The sequence below is a fragment of the Chiloscyllium plagiosum genome, unplaced genomic scaffold (genome assembly GCF_037043375.1).
Source record: "Chiloscyllium plagiosum isolate Xiang-an unplaced genomic scaffold, Cpla_swu_hap1 HiC_scaffold_7, whole genome shotgun sequence".
NCBI lineage: Eukaryota > Metazoa > Chordata > Chondrichthyes > Orectolobiformes > Hemiscylliidae > Chiloscyllium > Chiloscyllium plagiosum.
In genome coordinates this window covers 115,940,252-115,961,887 of record NW_028270145.1, presented here as the reverse complement: position 1 = coordinate 115,961,887, position 21,636 = coordinate 115,940,252, and the positions used below count along the sequence as shown (strand labels likewise).

At 43.6% G+C, this 21,636-nt stretch overlaps 1 protein-coding gene across 1 annotated transcript in view; it reads left to right on the top strand.

Annotated features, from left to right (window-relative positions):
- map3k2 (mitogen-activated protein kinase kinase kinase 2) overlaps window positions 1-18,026 on the top strand; it is a 122,352-nt gene extending 104,326 nt beyond the window's left edge. The window contains exons 13-17 of the mRNA XM_087989414.1: window positions 2,938-3,086; window positions 4,543-4,674; window positions 6,700-6,829; window positions 11,510-11,687; window positions 13,366-18,026. Of these exons, the coding sequence (XP_087845540.1) occupies window positions 2,938-3,086; window positions 4,543-4,674; window positions 6,700-6,829; window positions 11,510-11,687; window positions 13,366-13,591 (815 nt within the window). The 3' untranslated portion in view covers window positions 13,592-18,026. The remainder of the gene's footprint in view (window positions 1-2,937; window positions 3,087-4,542; window positions 4,675-6,699; window positions 6,830-11,509; window positions 11,688-13,365) is intronic.
- Window positions 18,027-21,636: the final 3,610 nt, after the last annotated feature.

Sequence of the window (21,636 nt, the reverse complement as noted above, 5' to 3'; positions counted from 1 at the left end):
TTCTTACAAACTACTTTAATGACTTAGATGAAGGAAGTGATAGCATCATATTTAGATTAGATTTCCTACAGTGTGGAAACAGGCCCTTCAGCCCAACAAGTCCACATCAATCCTCTGAAGAGTAATCTACCCATACCCATTTCCCTCTGACTAATGCACCCAACACGATGGGCAATTTAGCATGGCCAAATCACCTGACCTGCACTTTTTTGGACTGTGGGAGAAAACCCATGCAGACACGGGGAGAATGTGCAGACTCCACACAGACAGTCGCTCAAGGCTGAATTGAATCTGGAACCCTGGTGCTGTGAGGCAGCAGTGCTAACCACTGAGCCACCGTGCTGCCCTTTAAATCTGCAAATGCTGCAAACAGAGGAAGGAAAGTATGTTGTGAGGAGGACATAAGGAGGTTGCAGGTAGATTTCGATGTGTTGAATGACTGTGCAGAAATCTGGCAGATAAAGTACAGTGTGGGAAAATGCCAAATTGTTCAGTCTGGCAGGAGCCATAAGAAAGCAGAGAATGACTTTAGAATTCCAAGGTGCAGGGGGATCTAGTTCATAAATCACAAAAACGAGTACGTAGGTACAACAAATAACTAGGAAAGCTAATGGGATGCTATCCTTTATTGTGAGAGGTATGAACATAAAAGTGAGTCTTCTATACTTCAGTTGTATAAATTATTGTTGAGACCATATAAAATCATACAACACAAAACAGACCCTTCAGCCCAACCTATCCATCATGATTAGGTTTCCTAAACTGAACTAATTCCACAGCCCTGTAAACCTTTCCTATCCATCTTGAATATGGTGTACAGTTTTCATCTCCTTATTTAAGGGCAAATATAAATGGCGGTTGTTCAGAGGAGGTTTGCTTAATTGGTACCTGGAATGAGGGGATTGTCTTATGAGGATAGCTCGAGCAGTCTGGGCTTGTTTCACTGGAGTTTAGAGAAGTGAAGGGTGACTTGATTAAAATATATTCACAAGGTAGATGGGAAAGTTGATTCCTCTTGTAGGTGAGTCCAAAACAAGGGGTTGCCATTTCACAAAAAAGATCAGCAGAAGTCAGAGGGTTGTGATTTTGGAAATCAGTTTCTGTTCAATGATGTTTCACCTGTGTTACTTGTGTAGCAGACGGTGATATTCTTCCTTAATTCCCACTCGGACAAGGTGCGCACCAAGGTCCTGGGATCCACACTTTGAGTGGAGGGAGCCTGTTCTGAAATGGAGCACGTTGTCCTTGGAGTGTTGGTCAGACAACCATGGGAGCATTTGTGGTTAAAGCACACAAATCTGCAATGTCCTGTGCTCCTTGCCTTGGACTCCCACGGGGCTGAACAGGGAGGCAGGGTGGAGGTGGAAGGCCTAGCTACCTCTGGAGTGTCCTGAGGCTTCTGAGGGTCTGTACATGGCTCCTCCTCTGCCGTAGTCCCCACTAGATCCTCCACTTTTATTGGACAGGGAATCCCAGGAGCCCCTGGCAGTGGTGAGAACTTCTACCTAAGGCAAGAGGGAGAAGACGATGAGCAAAGAGTCTTCGGGATGTGGTGTCCAGGTAATAAAGTCAGTTTGGGAAGATAGTATGTGAACTATCGCTAGGTGTTATGAAAACCCTCCATGAAACTCATCAAAATTGACACTTCGTGGATTTCCATTGAAATTGGACCAACGCTCCATCTTTGTTATTGATATGACTGGTCAAAGGAGTAAGACTGTTATTTCAAGGGATACTCTTTGCTAATGGATCTAATGAGTTACTGCAATATTCATTATGGGTTTAACAGCTTTTGCAAGAGCAACTAGTTATTAATGAAAGCACGCTAACATCTGTAAAGAACTTCCTTTTAAAGATGGCGCACTTCAAGACTGGGGACACATTTTAAGGTGACAGGAGAGAGATTTAAAAAAAAATGGGCAAATTATTTTACAGATGGTGGTTCGCATGTGGAATGAGTTTCCTGGGGAAGTGGTGTATGTGACTACAATTACAACGTTTAAAAGACTTTTGGTTAAGTACATGAATAGGAAAGGTTTGGAGGGATATGGGCCAGGAGCAGGCAGGTGGGACTAGTTTAGTTTAGGATTATGTTCGGCACGGACTGGTTGGACTGAAGGGTCTGTTTCTGTGCTGTATGACTCTAATATCTCCATGTTAAAACAGTGGAGATAGGGTAATTGAATACTCTGAATGAGGTTGTTAGCTTCTGACAGCCCGTCTAGCAAGAATCTTTCCATGTCAGTGTGGAAGAATGTGAATCCGTTGTTGTAGGTATAGAATTCTAACCACAAATAGATCAGCCATGATCTTATTAATGGGTGAAACAGGTTTGAGGGACCAAATAACCTATTCCTGCTCCTAATGTTTATGTTTGTATGAACATGGGTTGTGATCAAAAGCCTGAGTTCTAGTCCTTTTGAAAGCCGATGTTTACAGTAATTAACAGAGAGACCTAGTTCTAAGTGGACTTGTGCCTGATGAGCTGGTATTTTTACTTGGATCTGTCTCACCATTTATTTGTTATCATAGGTCTAAAGCCTGAGTTCACTCCCCTGAGGCAATTCAGCTCTGCATGAGCCACAGGGACTGCAACAGTTCAACTGCCTTCCTGAGGGCAATTGGAAATGAGTATTAAATGTTTTAGTTGTCAACAATACCACTTCCTGAGATCAAATATATTTTAAAAACAGTGTTGGATAATCCCTTTACCCAGTGTGCAATCGATAGAGTCTTGTGTGTATATTGTCACAGAGATGCATTGTGTCACAGCAAGTGATACGCAGCAGGGCAACTGAAAGGTCAGCTAACGTAGCTGCATTCTTGGCATGTGTTTGGTTCTGAGAGAATTTAGATTACTCAGGGAAGCGAGGGTGGAATCTTCAGATTTTTCCTTTCTCAAAGCCAATTTTCTAAAATTGGTTTTATGTTTTGTAGCCCCAAGGGCGCCAACAAATTGGAGACTGGGCAAGCTGCTTGGCCAAGGGGCATTCGGCAGGGTCTATTTGTGCTATGATGCTGACACAGCAAGAGAACTGGCCGTGAAACAAGTGCAGTTCGACCCAGACAGTCCTGAGACCAGCAAGGTGAGATTATTGCATTACATACTGGGGAGACATGGGCACTATCACTGGGTGGCTGCAGAGACAAGGCAAGTGGTAATGGATCAATGGGTGACATAGGGAGATGTATTAATAGAGCGGGAGATGTGGGGAGCTGTGTGAATAGAGGGGGAGATGTGGGGAGCTGTGTGAATGGGGGGGGGGAGACATGGGGAGCTGTGTGAATGGGGGGGAGACGTGGGGAGCTGTGTTAATAGAGCGGGAGATCTGGGGAGCTGTGTGAATAGAGGGGGATATGTGGGGAGCTGTGTGAATGGGGGGGGAGATGTGGGAAGCTGTGTGAATAGAGGGGGAGATGTGGGGAGCTGTGTGAATGGCGGGGGAGACGTGGGGAGCTGTGTGAATGGGGGGGAGACGTGGGGAGCTGTGTTAATAGAGCGGGAGATCTGGGGAGCTGTGTGAATAGAGGGGGATATGTGGGGAGCTGTGTGAATGGGGGGGGAGATGTGGGAAGCTGTGTGAATAGAGGGGGAGACGTGGGGAGCAGTGAATAGTGGGGGAGATGTGGGGATCTGTGTTAATGGAGGGGGAGACGTGGGGAGCTGTGAGAATTGGGGGGGGGGGGGAGAGATGTGGGGAGTTGTGTTAATGGGGGGAGATGTGGGGAGCTGTGTGAATAGAGGGCGAGACATTGGGGAGCTGTGTTAATGGAGGGGGAGATGGGAGCTGTGTGAATAGAGGGCGAGACGTGGGGAGCTGTGTTAATGGAGGGGGAGATGTGGGGAGCTGTGTGAATAGAGGGGGAGATGTGGGGAGCTGTGTGAATGGCGAGGGAGACGTGGGGAGCTGTGTGAATGGTGGGGGAGATGTGGGGAGCTGTGTGAATGGCGGGGGAGATGTGGGGAGCTGTGTGAATGGCGGGGGAGACGTGGGGAGCTGTGTGAATGCCGGGGGAGACGTGGGGAGCTGTGTGAATGGCGGGGGAGACGTGGGGAGCTGTGTGAATGGTGGGGGAGACGTGGGGAGCTGTGTGAATGGAGTGTGAGGCATGAAGGGCCATGTTTACGAAGCATTAGGGCATTGGGTGTAGGGGTGCCATGTTGACAGGGAGAGGTGTGTGGCGTAAGTGTTGTTGGAGGGTTGAGACGTGGGTGTGGGGAGGGTGCAAGTTAACAGAAGTTGAAGTGTGGAGTGCCATGCTAACAGGAGAGATGTTTGGAGGGGGTGAGGGTGTGGGATGCGTGCTGTCAGGAGAAGTGTTGGTTGGGAGGCAGCATGCTGACAGGAGAGGGAAATGTGGGGGTTGTAGCAATGGAGGAGAAATTGCACTGTGAGATGGGAGGCCCTATCATCAATGGCCTTTGATTCTGATTATGTATTCATATTTTAAAAACTCTTAAAATTCCTTGTTGTGTAGCAAGCCTTTCTGTGTGTTGCATGCATTGGATTTTCTAACACCCTGATTATTCTGTATTTTTAGGAGGTGAATGCTCTTGAATGTGAGATCCAGCTATTAAAGAATCTGCACCATGAGAGAATTGTCCAGTATTATGGCTGTTTGAGAGACCCTCAAGAGAGAACTCTTTCTATCTTTATGGAGTATATGCCAGGGGTAAGCTTAAACAAAACACTGGATATTCATAATCATAGTGTGTCTTTCCTAATTCCGTTGTTTGGTACACAGCTTGAAAACTGTAGGACAGTCCGTTTAACAATTACTTGAACAAAGACTTCTTGAGAACACTTGGAAAAGCCAAATTTCTGAGAGGGAAGCATTGAAGGGTAGGCTGTATCTTTCAAAAATATTACCCTGATCAAAAACTATGGTTCTGAAGTGTCAGGAAATGTCCAGTAACATTTCAATTTTGCAAAAAGGCTGCATTTATTACCACCACACATCAGTGACACCATCAGCTTACCATTGACTCCACATCCACAAACATCTACCCCCTCCGCCATTGACGCTCAGTAGCAGCAGTGTGTACTATCTACAAGATGCACTGCAGAAATTCACCAAATATCCTTACACAGCACTTTCCAAATCCATGACCACTTCCATCTAGAAGGACAGGGGCAGCAGGTATTTGGGAAGACCGCCTCCAGCAGGTTCCCCTCTAAGTCACTCACCATCCTGACTTTTATGTATCGCTGTTCCTTCAGTGCTACTGGGTCAAAATCCTGGAATTCTTTCCCTAAGGGCATTGTGGTTCAACCTACAGCACATGGACTGCAGCGGTTCACGAAGGCAGCTCACCCCCACTTTCTGAAGGGGCAGCTAGGAGGGGCTGCCCAAGCCAGCGAAGCCCATGTCCCATGAATGAACTTTTTAAAAAGTTTTTTGTCCTCCTTAAAGTTTACTTGGTTCTTTACAGGCCTTTTAATATCATTGCTAATTCATTTAACTATCATTGTGATTCATCATTCTTTTTAAAATAGTTTACGTTTTCAGGATCGGCACTTGTCTGAATTCGTGCAGAACGCTTAATGTTTTGTAAATTTTTTAAAGCTTTTTCAAAGCCACAGCCCTGGATGATTCAGCTCAGAAGCTGTTACCAGGTCCAGGCTGCAAATCTGGATTGAGTTCATCCAATATTGTCAATAAATGTACTTCCACACATGATTTGGAGATGCCGGTGTTGAACTGGGGTGTAAAAGGTTAAACATCACACAACACCAGGTTATAGTCCAACAGGTTTAATTGGAATCACTAGCTTTCGGAGTGCCGCTCCTTCATCAGGTCCTTCATCTGTTCTAATACAGAGTTACGTTGTACTTTGCTCAAAAACTGCATGAATTCATGTTGTCTCACTTTTTAAATTTGAATCAGTCTAAACATTATGGCACAGACAGAGAACACAGGGGGCTAACACCTTCAACGTATTGTCTGGCTAACACCAATTGTTACAGTTAACCTGAGAATGTAACTTTTTATAAAGTTTTGTGACTTACATATGAAACAAGTGAAACTATCATGGTCATTCTAACAGATGAAAGACTCAACAAACAATCAAGCTTTTTTTCAATGTATAACTTCAGTTACATCATACTGTAAACTTTTGCTCTAAATTCTGTGTCTTACAATTGTGTCCTCCACAACCACCTGATGAAGGAGCGGTGCTCCAAAAGCTAGTGCTTCCAATTAAACCTGTTGGACTATAGCCGTATGTTGTGTGATGTTTAACTTTGTACTTCCACACAGGTCACTAAATTATCAGACACTGGAAATAAGGATGAAGAAGCAGTTTTGAACTGTTGTAAATTGCTGATAAATGCAAATGCAGACACCTCTAAAGTCTCGCAGATTTTCCTGGTAAAATAAATGTTTAGTGTCGGAAGCTTTGATCCTGGTGCCTTTGATTGGGGCAGAGAGGGCTGCAGTTTTCTTTCTGTAAAGAAAGATTACTGAATCGGACGGGTTTAGCAGTCATCGTTCACAGAAAGTAGCTTTCAATTCCAGCTGTATTAATTGACTTTAAACTCTAATACCTGCCATGATGACTTCTGAAACCATATCCCCAGAGCATTTGCCTGATAGCTAATCGTGTGATATTATCACTATGCCACTGTTTAAATAATCTGGTCGTAGCAGTGTCTGGAGGGAATTTACAAGTGATTGGATTACAATCTCCTTCTGTAGGGTTCAATAAAAGACCAGCTGAAGGCGTATGGTGCTCTTACAGAGAACGTGACTCGCAGGTACACTCGTCAGATCCTGGAAGGTGTTTCTTACCTGCACAGTAACATGATTGTACACAGAGATATAAAAGGTGAGTGCCAACAGAAAGTTATGCACTGAAATAATATGTGCAGTCAGCTGAGGCTACATACTGGACAGAAATGGGAAAGGAACTTGCAGCTCCCTGGGCTGTAAACTCTGATGCAGAAACAAACTCTAATCTTCCTGTACTAACAATGCTCAGATGTTTGGAGTAACTTTATTGGAATAGTGTCCTAAAGATAAAAGCAAAATATTGCAAAGACTGGAAATTAGATTAGATTTTTTTAGATTACATTACAGTGTGGAAACAGGCCCTTCAGCCCAACAAGTCCACACCGACCCGCCGAAGCGTAACCCACCCATACCCCTACATTTACCCCTTACCTAACACTATGGGCAATTTAGCACGGCCAATTCACCTGACCTGCACATCTTTTGGACTGTGGGAGGAAACCGGAGCACCCGGAGGAAACCCACGCAGACACGGGAAGAACGTGCAAACTCCACACAGTCAGTCACCTGTGTCGGGAATTGAACCCGGGTCTCTGGCGCTATGAGGCAGCAGTGCTAGCCACTGTGCCACCATGCCGAAATGTGTTAGAAAAAAATGAATATTGCTGGAAATGACTTTGAAGGTCAGGTAGGATCTATGGCAAGCCATGGCCAACCTGAAGCATTAACTTTGCTTCTCCCAATAAATACTGGCTGAATGTTTCTAGCATTTTATGTGCTTCAGATATAACTTTGCTTCTGTCTGATTTCTCTTTCCTTATTTCAATCTTTAATCTCTCTCTCTCTCGTAACTTCATATTTTCACTAATAATAGTTCAAACATTTTTCTATCTATTATCCAACACTCTGGTTTCCCTGCTTATACAACCATAAGACTTGGGATTGGAAGTAAAGCCATTTGGCCCATCGAGTCCATTCCGCCATTCAATCATGGCTGATGGGTGTTTCAACGCCACTTACCCACACTCTCCCCATTGCCTTAATTCCTTGCGAGATTAAGAATTTATCAATCTCTACCTTGAAGACATTTAAGGTCCTGGCCTCCACTGCGCTCCATGGCAATTAATTCCACAGGCCCACCACTCTCCGTTTTAAATTGACCCCTCTAATTCTAAGGCTGTGTCCACAGGTCCCAGTATCCCCGCCTAATGGAAATAACTTCCCAGCGTCCACCATTTCTAAGCCATGTATTATCTTGTAAGTTTCTGTTAGATCTCCCCATAACCTTCTAAACTCTAATGAATACAATCCCAGGATCCTCAGCTGTTCATCGTATGTTAGGCCTACCATTCCAGGGATCATCCGTGTGAATCTCCGCTGAACACGCTCCAGCGCCTGTATGTCCTTCCTGAGGTAAGGGGCCCAAAATTAAGACCATAAGACATAGGAGTGGAAGTAAGGCCATTCGGCCCATCAAGTCCACTCCGCCATTCAATCATGGCTGATGCGCATTTCAGCTCCACTTACCAGCGTTCTCCCCGTAGCCCTTAATTCCTCGAGACAACAAGAATCTATCAATCTCGGCCTTGAAGACATTTAGCGTCCCGGCTTCCACTGCACTCCGTGGCAATGAATTCCACAGGCCCACCACTCTCTGGCTGAAGAAATGCCTCCGCATTTCTGTTCTGAAATGACCCCCTCTAATTCTAAGGCTGTGTCCACGGGTCCTAGTCTCCTCGTTTAACTGAAACAATTTCCTAGCATCCACCTTTTCCAAGCCATGTATTATTTTGTACGTCTCTATTAAGTCTCCCCTTAATCTTCTAAACTCCAACGAATACAATCCCAGTATCCTCAGCCGTTCGTCATATGTTAGACCTGTCATTCCAGGGATCATCCGTGTGAATCTCCGCTGGACACGTTCCAGTGCCAGTATGTCCTTCCTGAGGTGTGGGGACCAAAACTGGACACAGTACTCCAAATGGGGCCTAACCAGAGCTTTATAAAGTCTTAGTAGTACATCTCTGCTTTTATATTCCAACCCTCTTGAGATAAGAGACAACATTGCATTCGCTTTCTTAATCACGGACTCAACCTGCATGTTTACCTTTAGAGAATCCTGGACTAGCACTCCCAGATCCCTTTGTGCTTTGGCTTTATTAATTTTCTCACCATTTAGAAAGTAGTCTATGCTTTTATTCTTTTTGCCAAAGTGCAAGACCTCGCACTTGCTCACGTTAAATTCCATCAGCCATTTCCTGGACCACTCTCCCAACCTGTCAAGATCCTTCTGCAGCCTCCCCACTTCCTCAGTACTACCTGCCTGTCCACCTAACTTCGTATCATCGGCACACTTCGCGAGAATGCCCCCGGTTCCCTCATCCAAATCGTTAATATATAATGCGAACAGCTGTGGCCCCAGCACCGAACCCTGCGGGACACCGCTCGTCACCGGCTGCCATTCTGAAAAAGAACCTTTTATCCCAACTCTCTGCCTTCTGTTAGACAGCCAATCCTCAATCCATCCCAGCAGCTCACCTCGAACACCATGGGCCCTCACCTTGCTCAGCAGCCTCCCGTGTGGCACCTTATCAAAGGCCTTTTGAAAGTCTAGATAGACCACATCCACTGGGTTTCCCTGGTCTAACCTACTTGTTACAATGTATTCTAACTAGAGCTTTATAAAATCTCAGAAGCACATCGCTGCTTTTATATTCCAACCCTCTTGTGATAAATGACAACATTACATTCGCTTTTTTAACCACTGACTCAATCTGCAAGTTAACCTTCAGAAAATCCTGGACTAGCACTCCCAGATCCCTCTGTACTTTGACTTTATGAATTTTCTCACCGTTTAGAAAATAGTCCATGCCTGTATTCTTTTTCCCAAAGTGCAAGACCTCTCATTTGCTCACGTTGAATTTCATCAGCCATTGCTTGGACCATTCTCCTAAACTGTCTAAGTCTTATGTTGGGGGCAAGCAGAAAACTTTTCTTCTGTTCCCAATAAGTATATGCAATTACTTGGGGGTTAACCCCTCCTGCCCAGTATGTCTGTGCTCCTTTGCTCTCTTGAAACATTAACAGCTTGTATTTATGCAGTGCCTTTTATTTTAACAAAGTATTCCAAGGTGTGTTACATAAACTCTATCAGCCAAAGTTAAACACTGAAACAGGAAGGCAAGTTTAGGACTGGTCACCAAAAGCTTGTCCAAAAGATAAATGCTAAGGAATCTTTTCGAAGAGGAGTGAGAGATGGAGAGGTTTAAGGAGAAAGTTTCAGTGCTTGGGGCCCAAGCAGCTGAAAGCATGGCTACCAATGGTGGGGTGAAGGATTTGGAGGTGCATAAAAGGAGTGCAGAAATCTCGGAGGGATGTAGGACTGACAGAGGTTGCAGAGATGGGGAGTGTCAAGGCCATAGGAGGGAGTATGAGAACCAAGCCGAGTGGTTTAAAATTGAGTATCTTAACTGGTTTAAAATTGAGTATCTTAACTGGTTTAAAATTGAGTATCTTAACTGGGAGACAGTGTAAATCAGCGAGCACAGAGATTAGGAAACTGGCCTCGGAGCGAGTTAGGATAGAGCTTTGAATGAGCTCAGAATGGAAAATTTAGAAACACACTTAATTATATCTTCAGTGTAGAACAGGTGTCTGGATGTAGGTTTGCTCGCTGAGCTGAAAGGTTCATTTCCAGACATTTCGTTACCTTACTAGGTAACATCTTCAGTGGACCTCATGCGAAGACATGTATCTGTCCTGATAACCAATGGCATTACCGAGTGCTATATAGACATTGTACGGTCTGGAATGTCATGTTCAATCTCGACCATTCTTAGCTGAATATAGCTGCTGATATTTTGAAGAATATTGAAGAAGGAGGCCATTTAGCCACTGTGTCTATTCCAGCTCTTCAAGGGTGATATTCAATTAGGCTCCCCCCTGTTCTCTTTCCTTTCTAACATTTATTCAATTGCCTTTGAAAGTTACTCTTCTAGATTGTAACAACTTGCTGCTCAAAATATTTTCTCAGAGGGGTAAGTTAGCTGGGATTCTTGTCATGAGCAAGAAAAGAATTGACCTTGGTTGTGATGCTCACTGGAGTGCAACAGCCAAGGAAACTCCCCTTTCAAGACTTATACATGAAGAATGGGCACATTGACAATATCCCAATAAGGGGAAAGATAAAGCTGCCCTAGTCCCAGAGGACCATGGGCTGCTCCCTCATTGGTGTGAGAGAGAGACAGACAACTAGTGGCGGTTTAACCTGAGGGTCACCTCACAGTATCCCAGTAATCTGCTGATGATCGTGGAACAAAGTCACATTGGAGATCTGGAGAGGTTTGGGTGGAAGCAACAGCAAATGTTTGCTCTGGATCCTGCCTGACTTGTCCTTTGGTGAAAGAAGTTTAATTTTGTTCTAGTTTCACCCAGGAGTGCTGGTATGAGTGTTGTTCACCTGCCCTGCACCAAGGATGGTCCTGCTAAATGCAGGCAGTTCCAATTAGCAACTCTCTCTCTTTACTGTGATTTGTTGCATCTGGAATCTCACCATCACACTTTTAGTAACGATGGAGCAAACTTCACCTGTAAGTTGGGAGAATTTGAAATGTAAGTGCAGGGGGAGTACTTATTGCGTTACTCTGGTATATCAGAGAGCTTTGTGACTTTCCATCAATTTGCTATTAAATTGCAGGATAAGGACATCTTGCTGTGCTTGTTGTGGGCACTGTTAGATATTGGAAATTGGACTGAAATGGTGTCCTTTGTTTTAAAGGAGCCAACATTTTACGGGATTCTGCTGGTAATGTTAAATTGGGAGATTTCGGTGCAAGTAGAAGGTTGCAGACTATCTGTCTGTCGGGGACAGGCATGAAGTCGGTCACTGGCACGCCGTACTGGATGAGCCCAGAAGTGATCAGTGGTGAAGGTTACGGCAGAAAAGCAGATATCTGGTAAGTTGACAAGACCTGAATTAAAGTTTTATGAATGAAACCAGTCATACTAAACCTCAGAGTGGACATCTCTGTAGGAGTTCCTCAGGGTAGTGTCCTTGGCCCAACCATCTCCATCTGCTTCATCAATGACCTTCCCTCCATAAGGTCAAAAGTTGGGATGCTCACCGATGACTGCGCAATGTTCAGCACTATTTGTCATTCCTCAGATACTGAAGCAGTACACGTTCAAATATCCTGGTTTGGGCTCATCAATGGCAAGTAACATTCATACCCATAAATACAAGGCAATGACCATCTCCAACAAGAAAGAATCTAACCCTTGCTCATTGACATTCAATGGCATTGCCATCCCTGAACTTCAACCTGTCAGCATCCTGGGGGTTACCATTGCTCAGAAACTGAGTAAGACTCGCCATATAAATACTTTGGCTGCAAGAGCAGGGCAGAGGTTAGGAATACTGCACAAGTAACTCATTTCCTGACTCCCCAAAACCTTTCCACAAATCATGAGGCACAAGTCAGGAGTGTGATGGAATACTCCCTACTTGTCTTGGTGGGTGCAGCTTCAACAATACATGAGAAGCTCAACACCATCAAGGGGAAAGCAGCCTGCCTCATTGGCAGCATATCCACATTATTCACTCCTTCTACCACTGACTCTCAGTAGCAATAGTATATTGCTATCCTGTATCTTATACATGTGTGAAATTGCAGTTCCATCAATCTGCTCATGCCTTTTGTTAAGCTAGCTCTTAATATTCAAATGCTTACTTTGTTTTAGAAATGAAAATTTATAAGTAGGATTAACAGGTTGTACTTGATTGTGTTTCTATTGATCTGTTTTTGATTATAGCCGCCATATTAGATAGATTCCCTACAGTATAGAAACAGGCCCTTCAGCCCAACCAGTCCACACTGACCCTCCGAAGAGTAACCCACCGAGACTCATTTCCCCCTGACTAATGTACCTAACACTATGGTCAATTTAGCATGGCCCATTCACCTGACTTGCACATCTTTGGACTGTGGGAGGAAACCAGAGCACCTGGAGAAAACCCACGCAGACATGGGAGGGCATGTGCAAACTCCACACAGACAGTCGCCCGAGGCTGGAATTGAACAGTGGACCCTGGTGCTGTGAGGCAGCAGTGCTAACCGCTGAGCCACCGTGCTGCCCCAAATCGGCTTGTTTCTGATTGACTGCTACCTTCCTACTGTATAGCAAATCCATTAAAAATAAATGTTTGAGCCTCGAACATGCCCCCCCCCCCACCCCCCAAACCAGCACCATCATCGCCCCCATCACGACCATCTCTCCATCAATAACTTGGGAGATAAATACTCCGAGTTGAAAAGTGTGGCGCTGGAAAAGCACAGCAGGTCAGGCTGCATTGGAGGAGCAGGGTTCCTGATGAAGGGGTTATGCCCAAAATGTCGAGACTCCTGCTCCTGAGATGCTGCCTGACCTGCTGTGTTTTTCCCGCGCCACACTTTTCGACTCTGACTCTCCAGCATTTGCAGACCTCACTTTCTCCTAGAGCCTGGGTTTTTTTAACCTAAGACTTTTTTCTGAGAGTCATTGCTTTTCTTTACATTTGTTTGAGGAGGTTGGGCTTTCTGTTCCGAGACCAGCAGTATGAGTTTTGGCTTTGGTTTTGCCTCTTTACGTTTGCAGGAGTGTTGGCTGCACAGTTGTGGAGATGCTCACTGAAAAGCCCCCATGGGCTGAGTTTGAAGCCATGGCAGCCATCTTCAAGATCGCCACTCAGCCGACGAATCCTCAGCTGCCACCTCATGTGTCAGACCACAGTCGGGACTTTTTGAAAAAGATATTTGTGGAGGCGAAGCAGAGGCCATCAGCAGAGGAACTGTTGCGCCACACTTTTGTGCACTATCACTAGCAGCTAACCTCAACATCTGATGCATTTATTTTCTATCTGATTGCACTTTTTCAATGTATAATTTTGGTGATTCTAGGTGTTTCCTAGGTTGTAATTTATACTTAAATTTGTATTTATAATGAGATTTTTTTGCATTCTCACAAAGGGAATGATCAGAAGGTTTTTTACAGTGTATTCACACAGTACTCTGATGTTCTTCAAGGTAAAGCACTTTATTACATAACCCATTCCTGTTTATTCTTCTTCCGATGCAGTGTGACAGGTTCTACTCCCCATTAGAAGTATGAATTTATTTGCCATTTGTAAGTAGCAGAGACTGAGCCTCTCTAAGTGTGTTGAACCTGCAGTATGTTAGAAAATAGACTGTTATGCAAATCATTTCAGCAATGGTAGCCTGTTGCAGAATGTCTACCAGGATGTTTTCATATAACGTGAAGCCAATCAACCCGACAGGTCTGCTGTTAGTATTCTATCACAGCATAGAACTCTGAATCCATTGGGCAAAGTTGTAGTTGGGTGTGTAACCCAGAGTAACCATCAATTCTTCCTCCTTCAACTTCCACATAAGCCAGTATAGTCAGTGGTGCAGATTAGACAGAGGGAACATCACTGTTTTCAGGGTCTGGCCTCAATCGGAATACAAAGCACCCGGTGTTTCTCCCTCATTTCTCACACTTGGAACCTGCCCTGGAAATGTTTGTCAGTTTTTTATTCCTGCTGTTATTTAGCAGTGTCTGTGGCCATCCCTATACCTGCCAAATGTGTTATTGGCCTTCACTGTAAGGCCTCTGTCTATGTTTGCCATTGGATCCTTTTGAATGGGTACCTGGACAAAAGTAGATATTTGTCTGAGTAGACACCACAGCGTGGTTGTCTGTGTTCAAGTAGAATGTGCCAATCTCTGCAGCACTGTCTTAGGCCAAAACAGGTACTACTATATGGACCATGATTTCACATTAAACTGATGCTGATGCCCTCAGCTTGGACCTGCACTCCAGAAATTATGTTCCCAGCCATGGCTTGTAGGGTGGCTCGGAACTTTGGAGTACTTCATGTTTAAGGCGTTATCCGAGTTTAATTAATCTCAGGAATATACGGTGCTGAAACATTAGCCACCAAATTACACTTCCACATTTATATAGATGTCATTCGATTAATGTTTACAGATCTTTCATATTGCTTTGTAGATGGAATGATTTTTCAAATCTAGGCTTTTTTTAATTTTTGATAATAAATTAGTCCATTCCTCGGGAGCAAGTTCCTGATCCATCTGGCTGTTATAATCCCTCCCTCTGCCGGACTGCCTCTGTTATCTGCTGGTTGCTACAGTCCCATTGCTGGCCCATGACTGCCTTGGGACAGCTCAGGATCACTGAGCCAATCCCACCCGTGTCCTGAGAACAATATCTAAAAGGTCCCATCACTGAGCGGAGCTGACTCTCTGAGACACAGCCTTACTTCACTTAGATCAATATTGTGTCCTGGGCTGATATTTAAAAGGGAATTTAATTGACACTTTGCCCTGTGCAGCTGCTTTGTGCAATTTATGCGGTTTTTACCAAACAGTATTGTTCTAGTTTAACAGCATTCACTCTCCATGAGTTTGGTAATTCAGTGCTTTACGGTTGGTTTTACATTTTAGCCTTGGGTTACCCAGCTCTAATTCTCTGGCTTAATGCATCATTATGTGGAGGTTGAACAAATCAGGAAGAATATTTGATGAACTACTCGTGATGTGGTAATCCCATGATTGGAATCTAGTCCATCATTTGCATTAAAGATTCCCTTCCTGTTTCGTTAAACTCAAACTGTGCCTCATTATTCCATGACCTCTCAGACCCCTGTCTGTTACTTCCTCCACTCCTGTCAGAGCTCTGCACTCTAATCCTGGCCTGATTTTTATATTGATCCACTCACCTTCAGATGCCTGGAGCCCAAGCTCTGGAATTTCCTCCCTAAATCTCTCCAACTTTCCCCTTATTTCTCATTCCTTGAAGCATTCCATTTAGACCCTATTCCAATATCTCCATGAACAGCTCAGCGTCAGATTTTACTTGATCACTCCTGGGAAGCATAAAAGTGCTATACAAATGCAGATTCCTTATGACTGTATCTTTCAATTTAGCAACCTGGCTTAAATGCCATGGCCTTTCAAAAGAACTGGGTTATGTCCCAGAATAAGCTGCTGTGTCAAACAGCATCAAGGGAATGCTGTTGCGACAACACACAACTGATGCAATGCCTCTGACAATTCATATTCACTCATCTCTTCCCTGGTGCTTCCTTTCCGGTTCACTTGAATGAGGATCTGAGTGTTTGGATGTGAAGGTGGGACTACATTCCAAGAATGGGGAAGATTTGCCATGTATATGAGTCTGAATTTAATGTACAGGCAGAAAATTTATCTCTGATCTTATTAGTGCAGAGCAACGCGGAGCATCATAGCATAAAGGTACTACAGAGGCACGTAGTAGAGATGTTAGTTGTTCTCATTTGTCTAACCGAATGTCTTGCCAACGCTGAGGATAATTGATCATTGTAGGTGGCCAAATAGTGAATGTTGGAAATACTCAGCAATCAGACAGTAGCTCAAAGAGGAAAACAGGTTAAGATTTCAGTTGGATTTTCTTTTGCTCAATGCCTATTTAATCCAGTCAGTTTGCCAAAATATGGTCAGCATCTATTCTGAACCAAATGAGATGAGAGATCCTATGACTACATACAGTTCCTAAACCCAACCAGGGCAGGAATGTCTGAGGAGAGAGTCAAATTTACTTGGGTACTAACAACCATGGTGGTTTTTAACCATGTTTCCTGAACAAAGTGTGCCGTATGTAATCTGCTTTAAAAAAGAAAGTGATTCCTGGTAGCTACTGCCTGGTGTTCATCCTTGCATGGTACTTGGTGCAAAATCTCCCTCATTCTCTGCCAACTTGAAATAAGGCTTTAATTGAACAGCATCATTTAAGAAGTTTATGATGTGTCTACCACAGGGGTCATAGTGCTTCATTGATACACTTGCCTTTCCTACTAACATTCTTGGCCTTCAAACTGGAGAGGTGTCTGCTGTGATCCCAATACTTCTGACAGTAGATTGTTTAGATCAGCCTATCCTAAATCCACCCTGTGATTAATCCAGTCTCTGTCACTGACTGAAGTATTTGTCCAGCTGGGGTCAGGTTAAACTGAAGCTGCCTAACAGGACTATTGATGGGATCAGCTACAGCGCTGGTTTGAAATCTGCTTGACTTCACTCCAGAACTCAGTGGAGAGTAATTGGGTGACACATAAAGCCAACATTCTACCTGATCTTCCTCCAGGTTTGGTAATAACAACCTCATTAGGTCTTTGTGTGTAACCTCCTGTGATGTTTTAATTTCTCCAGCATCTTTGAAGATTATTTTGGTCCCCATCTCAAATCAGAGCTTCCGTTTGGCTGACTGATGCTTGACAATGTTAACGCTTCGAGAGAGTAAGTCATAGGCTCTTGGTTATGTTGGCACCATGAGGTTAATCAAGATCTGATTAATATCAAACTGTTTATAAAGGTTTCACTGGTTAATAAGGGCCCCTGATTAGTAACTAGGATGTTGCCTGTAGCAACTATGGTTTACCTTGGTTATTTAGGAACCCAGATTTACCAATTGTAGCCAGACTCTGTCTATAGGCTGAGCAGTGAACAAAGTATTCACGATTACAAACCTGGTGAAATCCTCTGATTATAAACATTCTCTGCAGGATGTTTACCCATTGAAATGGTATCCAAACCATAATTTGAGCAGTGAGTATTACCTTCATTCATTCCATTTGCAATTGTACACTGACCTTATGATAAAACCTTGAAGTTATTAAACTTTAGGCTCGAACAAAAATAATGACAAAAATTAGAGTCTGAGAAGGGATCATTCAGCCCATCGAGCCTACCCAACATTCAGTGCAGTCATAGCTGATCAAACACTTCAATGCCATTTACTCACCTCATCCTCAAAACCATATTCTCCAATGATAATCAGAAATGTATTCATCACTGCTCTGAACATGAGCTTCCACAGCCCTCTGTGGTCAACAATTCCAAAGGTTCACAACCTTCTGAATTAAGCATTTTCTCCTCATCTCAGACTAAGTGGCATTCCTCTTATTCTTAAATTGAGCCAATAGCTCTAGACTCTCCAACCAGGGAAACACCTTACTTGCATCTATGCTTTTGGTCCAAAACTCGAGACAATATAGGCACAGTTTGCCCAATCTCTCTTCCTAGAATGGTCCCGCTAGTCTGTGAACAAATCTGGTGAACTTTTGCTCTACTCCTTTTGTGGCAACTACTTGCTTTCCTCAGATAAGGAGAGTAATCCTTGTATGGTCTAACCAAGTTCCAATACAACTGAAAGAAGACTTCACTACTCCTGTAGTCAAGCTTAGAACGGTGCTGGAAAAGCACAGCAGGTCAGGCAGCATCCGAGGAGCAGGAGAATCAATGTTTCGGGCAGGAAACTGCTCCTGCCTGAAACATCGAATTTCCTGCTTCTCGGATGCTGCCTGACCTGCTGTGCTTTTCCAGCACAACTCTAATCTTGAGTCTAATCTCCAGCATCTGCAGTCCTCACTTTCACTACTCCTGTACTCAAATCCTCTTGTGATAAAGGTAACATTCCATTAGCATCTTAACCTCCCACTGATTTATTGACAAGGGCACATCAACAATTTATGAAGGTGGACCTCAAACACCTCCCCAAGGATAATTAGGAACTTGTTAGACATGGTTATACCCCCCTGAAAAATGTAAACATATCCTTTTGCCTTCCAGTTGAAAAAAAAATTGATCATTAAGTTTGTTGAAACATAGAATTTTATTATGTAAAAAGAGGCTCTTTGACCTGACTGCACCAGTCATCAAAAACCTGTCTATTCTAGTCTCATTTTCTACAGCCGCCCCGTAGCCTTGCATGCTATGGCATTTAAATGTTCACCTAAATGCAACTTAGATGATTTGATGGTTCTTGCCTCTATCTCCCTTTCAAGCGTTGAGTCTCGGATGCCCACTACCTTCTGGGTGAAAAACATTCTTCAGTGTTCTTAAGAAAAGTCACTGGACCTGAAACGTTAACTTTGATTTCCCTCCACAGATGCTGCCAGACCTGCTGAGCTTTTCCAGCAATTTCTGTTCCTGTTTCAGATTTCCAGCATCTGCAGTTCTTTTGGTCTTTTGTAAAACATTCTTCCTTCATTCACCTCTAAACCTCCCTGCCTTTTAACTTCAATCTATGTCCCCTGGTTGTTGAGCCTTTCACAAAGGGAAATCTATTTGAAACACCACCAATTTTCCTGTAGTGCTTGGACCTTAGTGCTCAAACACTGTCACCGTCACACACTCCCAGAACAGGGACAGCACAGGGTTAGACACAGAGTAAAGCTCCCTCTACACTTTCCCCATCAAACACTCCCAGGACAGAGACAACACGGGGTTGAGTAAAGCTACCTCTACATTCTTAAACGAAAAATAAACAGAAAGCAAAGCTCCCTTGATACTAGTCCCATCAGACACTTCCAGGACAGGGACAGGACAGGGTGAGATGCAGAGTAAAGCTCACTCTACTCTTTTAAACAATAACACCTACACTGTTCCATCAAACAGTACAGAGTTACATAAACAGAAAAGCTCCCTCCACACTGCCCCATCAAACACTCCCTGGACAGGGACACCATGGGGTTAGATTTAGAATAAAACTCTCTGCACTATGCTGTACCTGTTATCCAACTGCAGGCAAATACTCTTCCTATTGCACCATTCCGATACTTTTCCATTCCTACAGCATTTTTACTGAATAATAGGGAGGGTTTATACTCTGAGCCTTGCCTTTCAGTAACACAGTTAAAATGGTCGATTTTCATGTCAAATGCTCTCTAATCAACCTGTTCAGACAAGTTGTGACACCTGGGGCAGATGGGCCTTGGATCTAGACTTCTGGCTCAGGAGTAGGGACACTATCATTATGCCACAATAGCTGACTGTTATGTCATTCAACCATGTTGGATTTCACAGGTTCAAGAGATGTACAACTGTTATACAGGTACTGTGTCATATGCATTCAATCTCTGAAGAGTTAATTTGTGACGATCAAGAGAGTTTAAAATGATTCAAGTCTGTTTACCCATATGTTGGTGGTAACCAACATTTAAAGGTACTAAATGTAGTTAAGGGTACAACCACGCTGTGGCACACAGCTCCTTGAGGGAAGGTGTAATTTGATTTTCATATTGGATATTTGAAGATGTATACTCCCCTCACATTAAAGGGAGCAAATGGTGTTATGGTAATGTCACTAGACTAGTAAGTGAGAACCTAGGCGAATATTCTAGGTACATGGGTATGAATCCCTTCATGATAGATGGTAAACTTTGAATTCAGTAAAGTTGTGGGTTTTTAAAAAAAGTCTAATGTTGACCATGTAAGAACTCTGTCAGTTATAAAAACCCGCCTTGTTCACTAATTTCCTTTGGAGAAGGAAATCTGCTGTCGTTACCTGGTTTGCCCTGCTTGACTGTTGACCCACAGCAATGGGGTTGACTTTTAATTACCCTCTGGTCAGATTAGGAACTGGCACTAAATGCTGGCTTAGCTAGTGATACCAATATCCCACAAGCAGATTTTTATAAATCACATTAGGGAAATTATACATCCCTGTAGCTGTAAATGAGACAGGTTAACATTTTAAGGAAGGAGCATAGGTATGTTTTCCTGATACTTTTATATGTCTCATAGTGAGACTAGAGTCTGATATTTCGTCCCAGTTTTATTTGGAAAAGACCATAATGGCTCAGTAGTTTTCCAGTAGCGGATGCAGCATATCCAACAGTATTGCTGCCTCCATCTAGTGTACATCAGGGTTTTGATTGAAGGAACCTGGCCTCAGGCACCTGCCACTAATGCCCTGAGATATGAGACTGTATGTAGGAGCCAATCTTTTCTGTCTTATCCAGCGATTGAGTGATTTTTCCTCAGGCTGGGTGTTATGTAAATGTTTGTGTCGATTCTCACATGCTGTGAGGCGATAGGCAAACGTGCTGTTCATTTCTTTTCAATACAAGTGAGCCAATGACTTGGAGATGCCAGTGTTGGACTGGGTGTAAAATCACACAACACCAGGATATAGTCCAACAAGTTTATTTGGAAGCTCTAGCTTTCAGAGCACTGCTCCTTCAGGTGGTGACACCATTGATTTCAAGACCGCTGACCATGGGATCAATTTCAATTCCCTACAAGTGAAGGTCGCCAACTGGTTTGAGGGGTGGAATGTCAGACCAATCACCCATTACATACCATGCCTTCTCCCTTGAAGATGGTGAGGAGGTAATTGGGCAGCTAGCTAATGGGCTCCACATTCACACTCATCCACGTCATTCCTACACCCCTTATTCAGTGTGACATGTCTCCTGTTCTCTTGCTATTTGGTTTGTCACAGTTCAACTCATTGACACTTCACTAACCTCTGTGTATCTCCCAAGTGTTGCTGCTGTGACTGTGTAATTGGTACTGGCGAGGTGATTACATTATTATGTGATTTATTGTCTCAATGACAAAGCTCAGTGAAACAGGGTTTTGTATATTTCTGTTGTACAGTTCTGCTGTTCAGAAAACCTTCAGCGTCATCAGTTCCTTGTAAAGGTTCATTTCAGAATAAAATTGCTGGAAAAGCTCAGTAGGTCTGGCTGCATGTGTTGAGAGACATCAGAGTTAACATTTGATCCTTCCTCAGAACATTTTTAAATAGATTGAAGCTGTATTTTATAGGATGGCAAGTTCAAATCATTTTGATTTGTTTCTACCTCTGTAGTAAAAGGTACTGACATTCACAATGCCTCACATTGTGTCCAACCCATAGGCCTTAAAGATTGTACGATCTAGGTATGCAGCGGGGAATGAAAGTGCTCATTGGCTCAGATGTGATTGAGGTGGATTGTGGGCAGAGGATTTCCTCTGCTCAGCATTTCAGTCACCAGGTCCGTTTTCTCTCTCCTTTATCAGACACCCCTTTTGAATGTTTCCT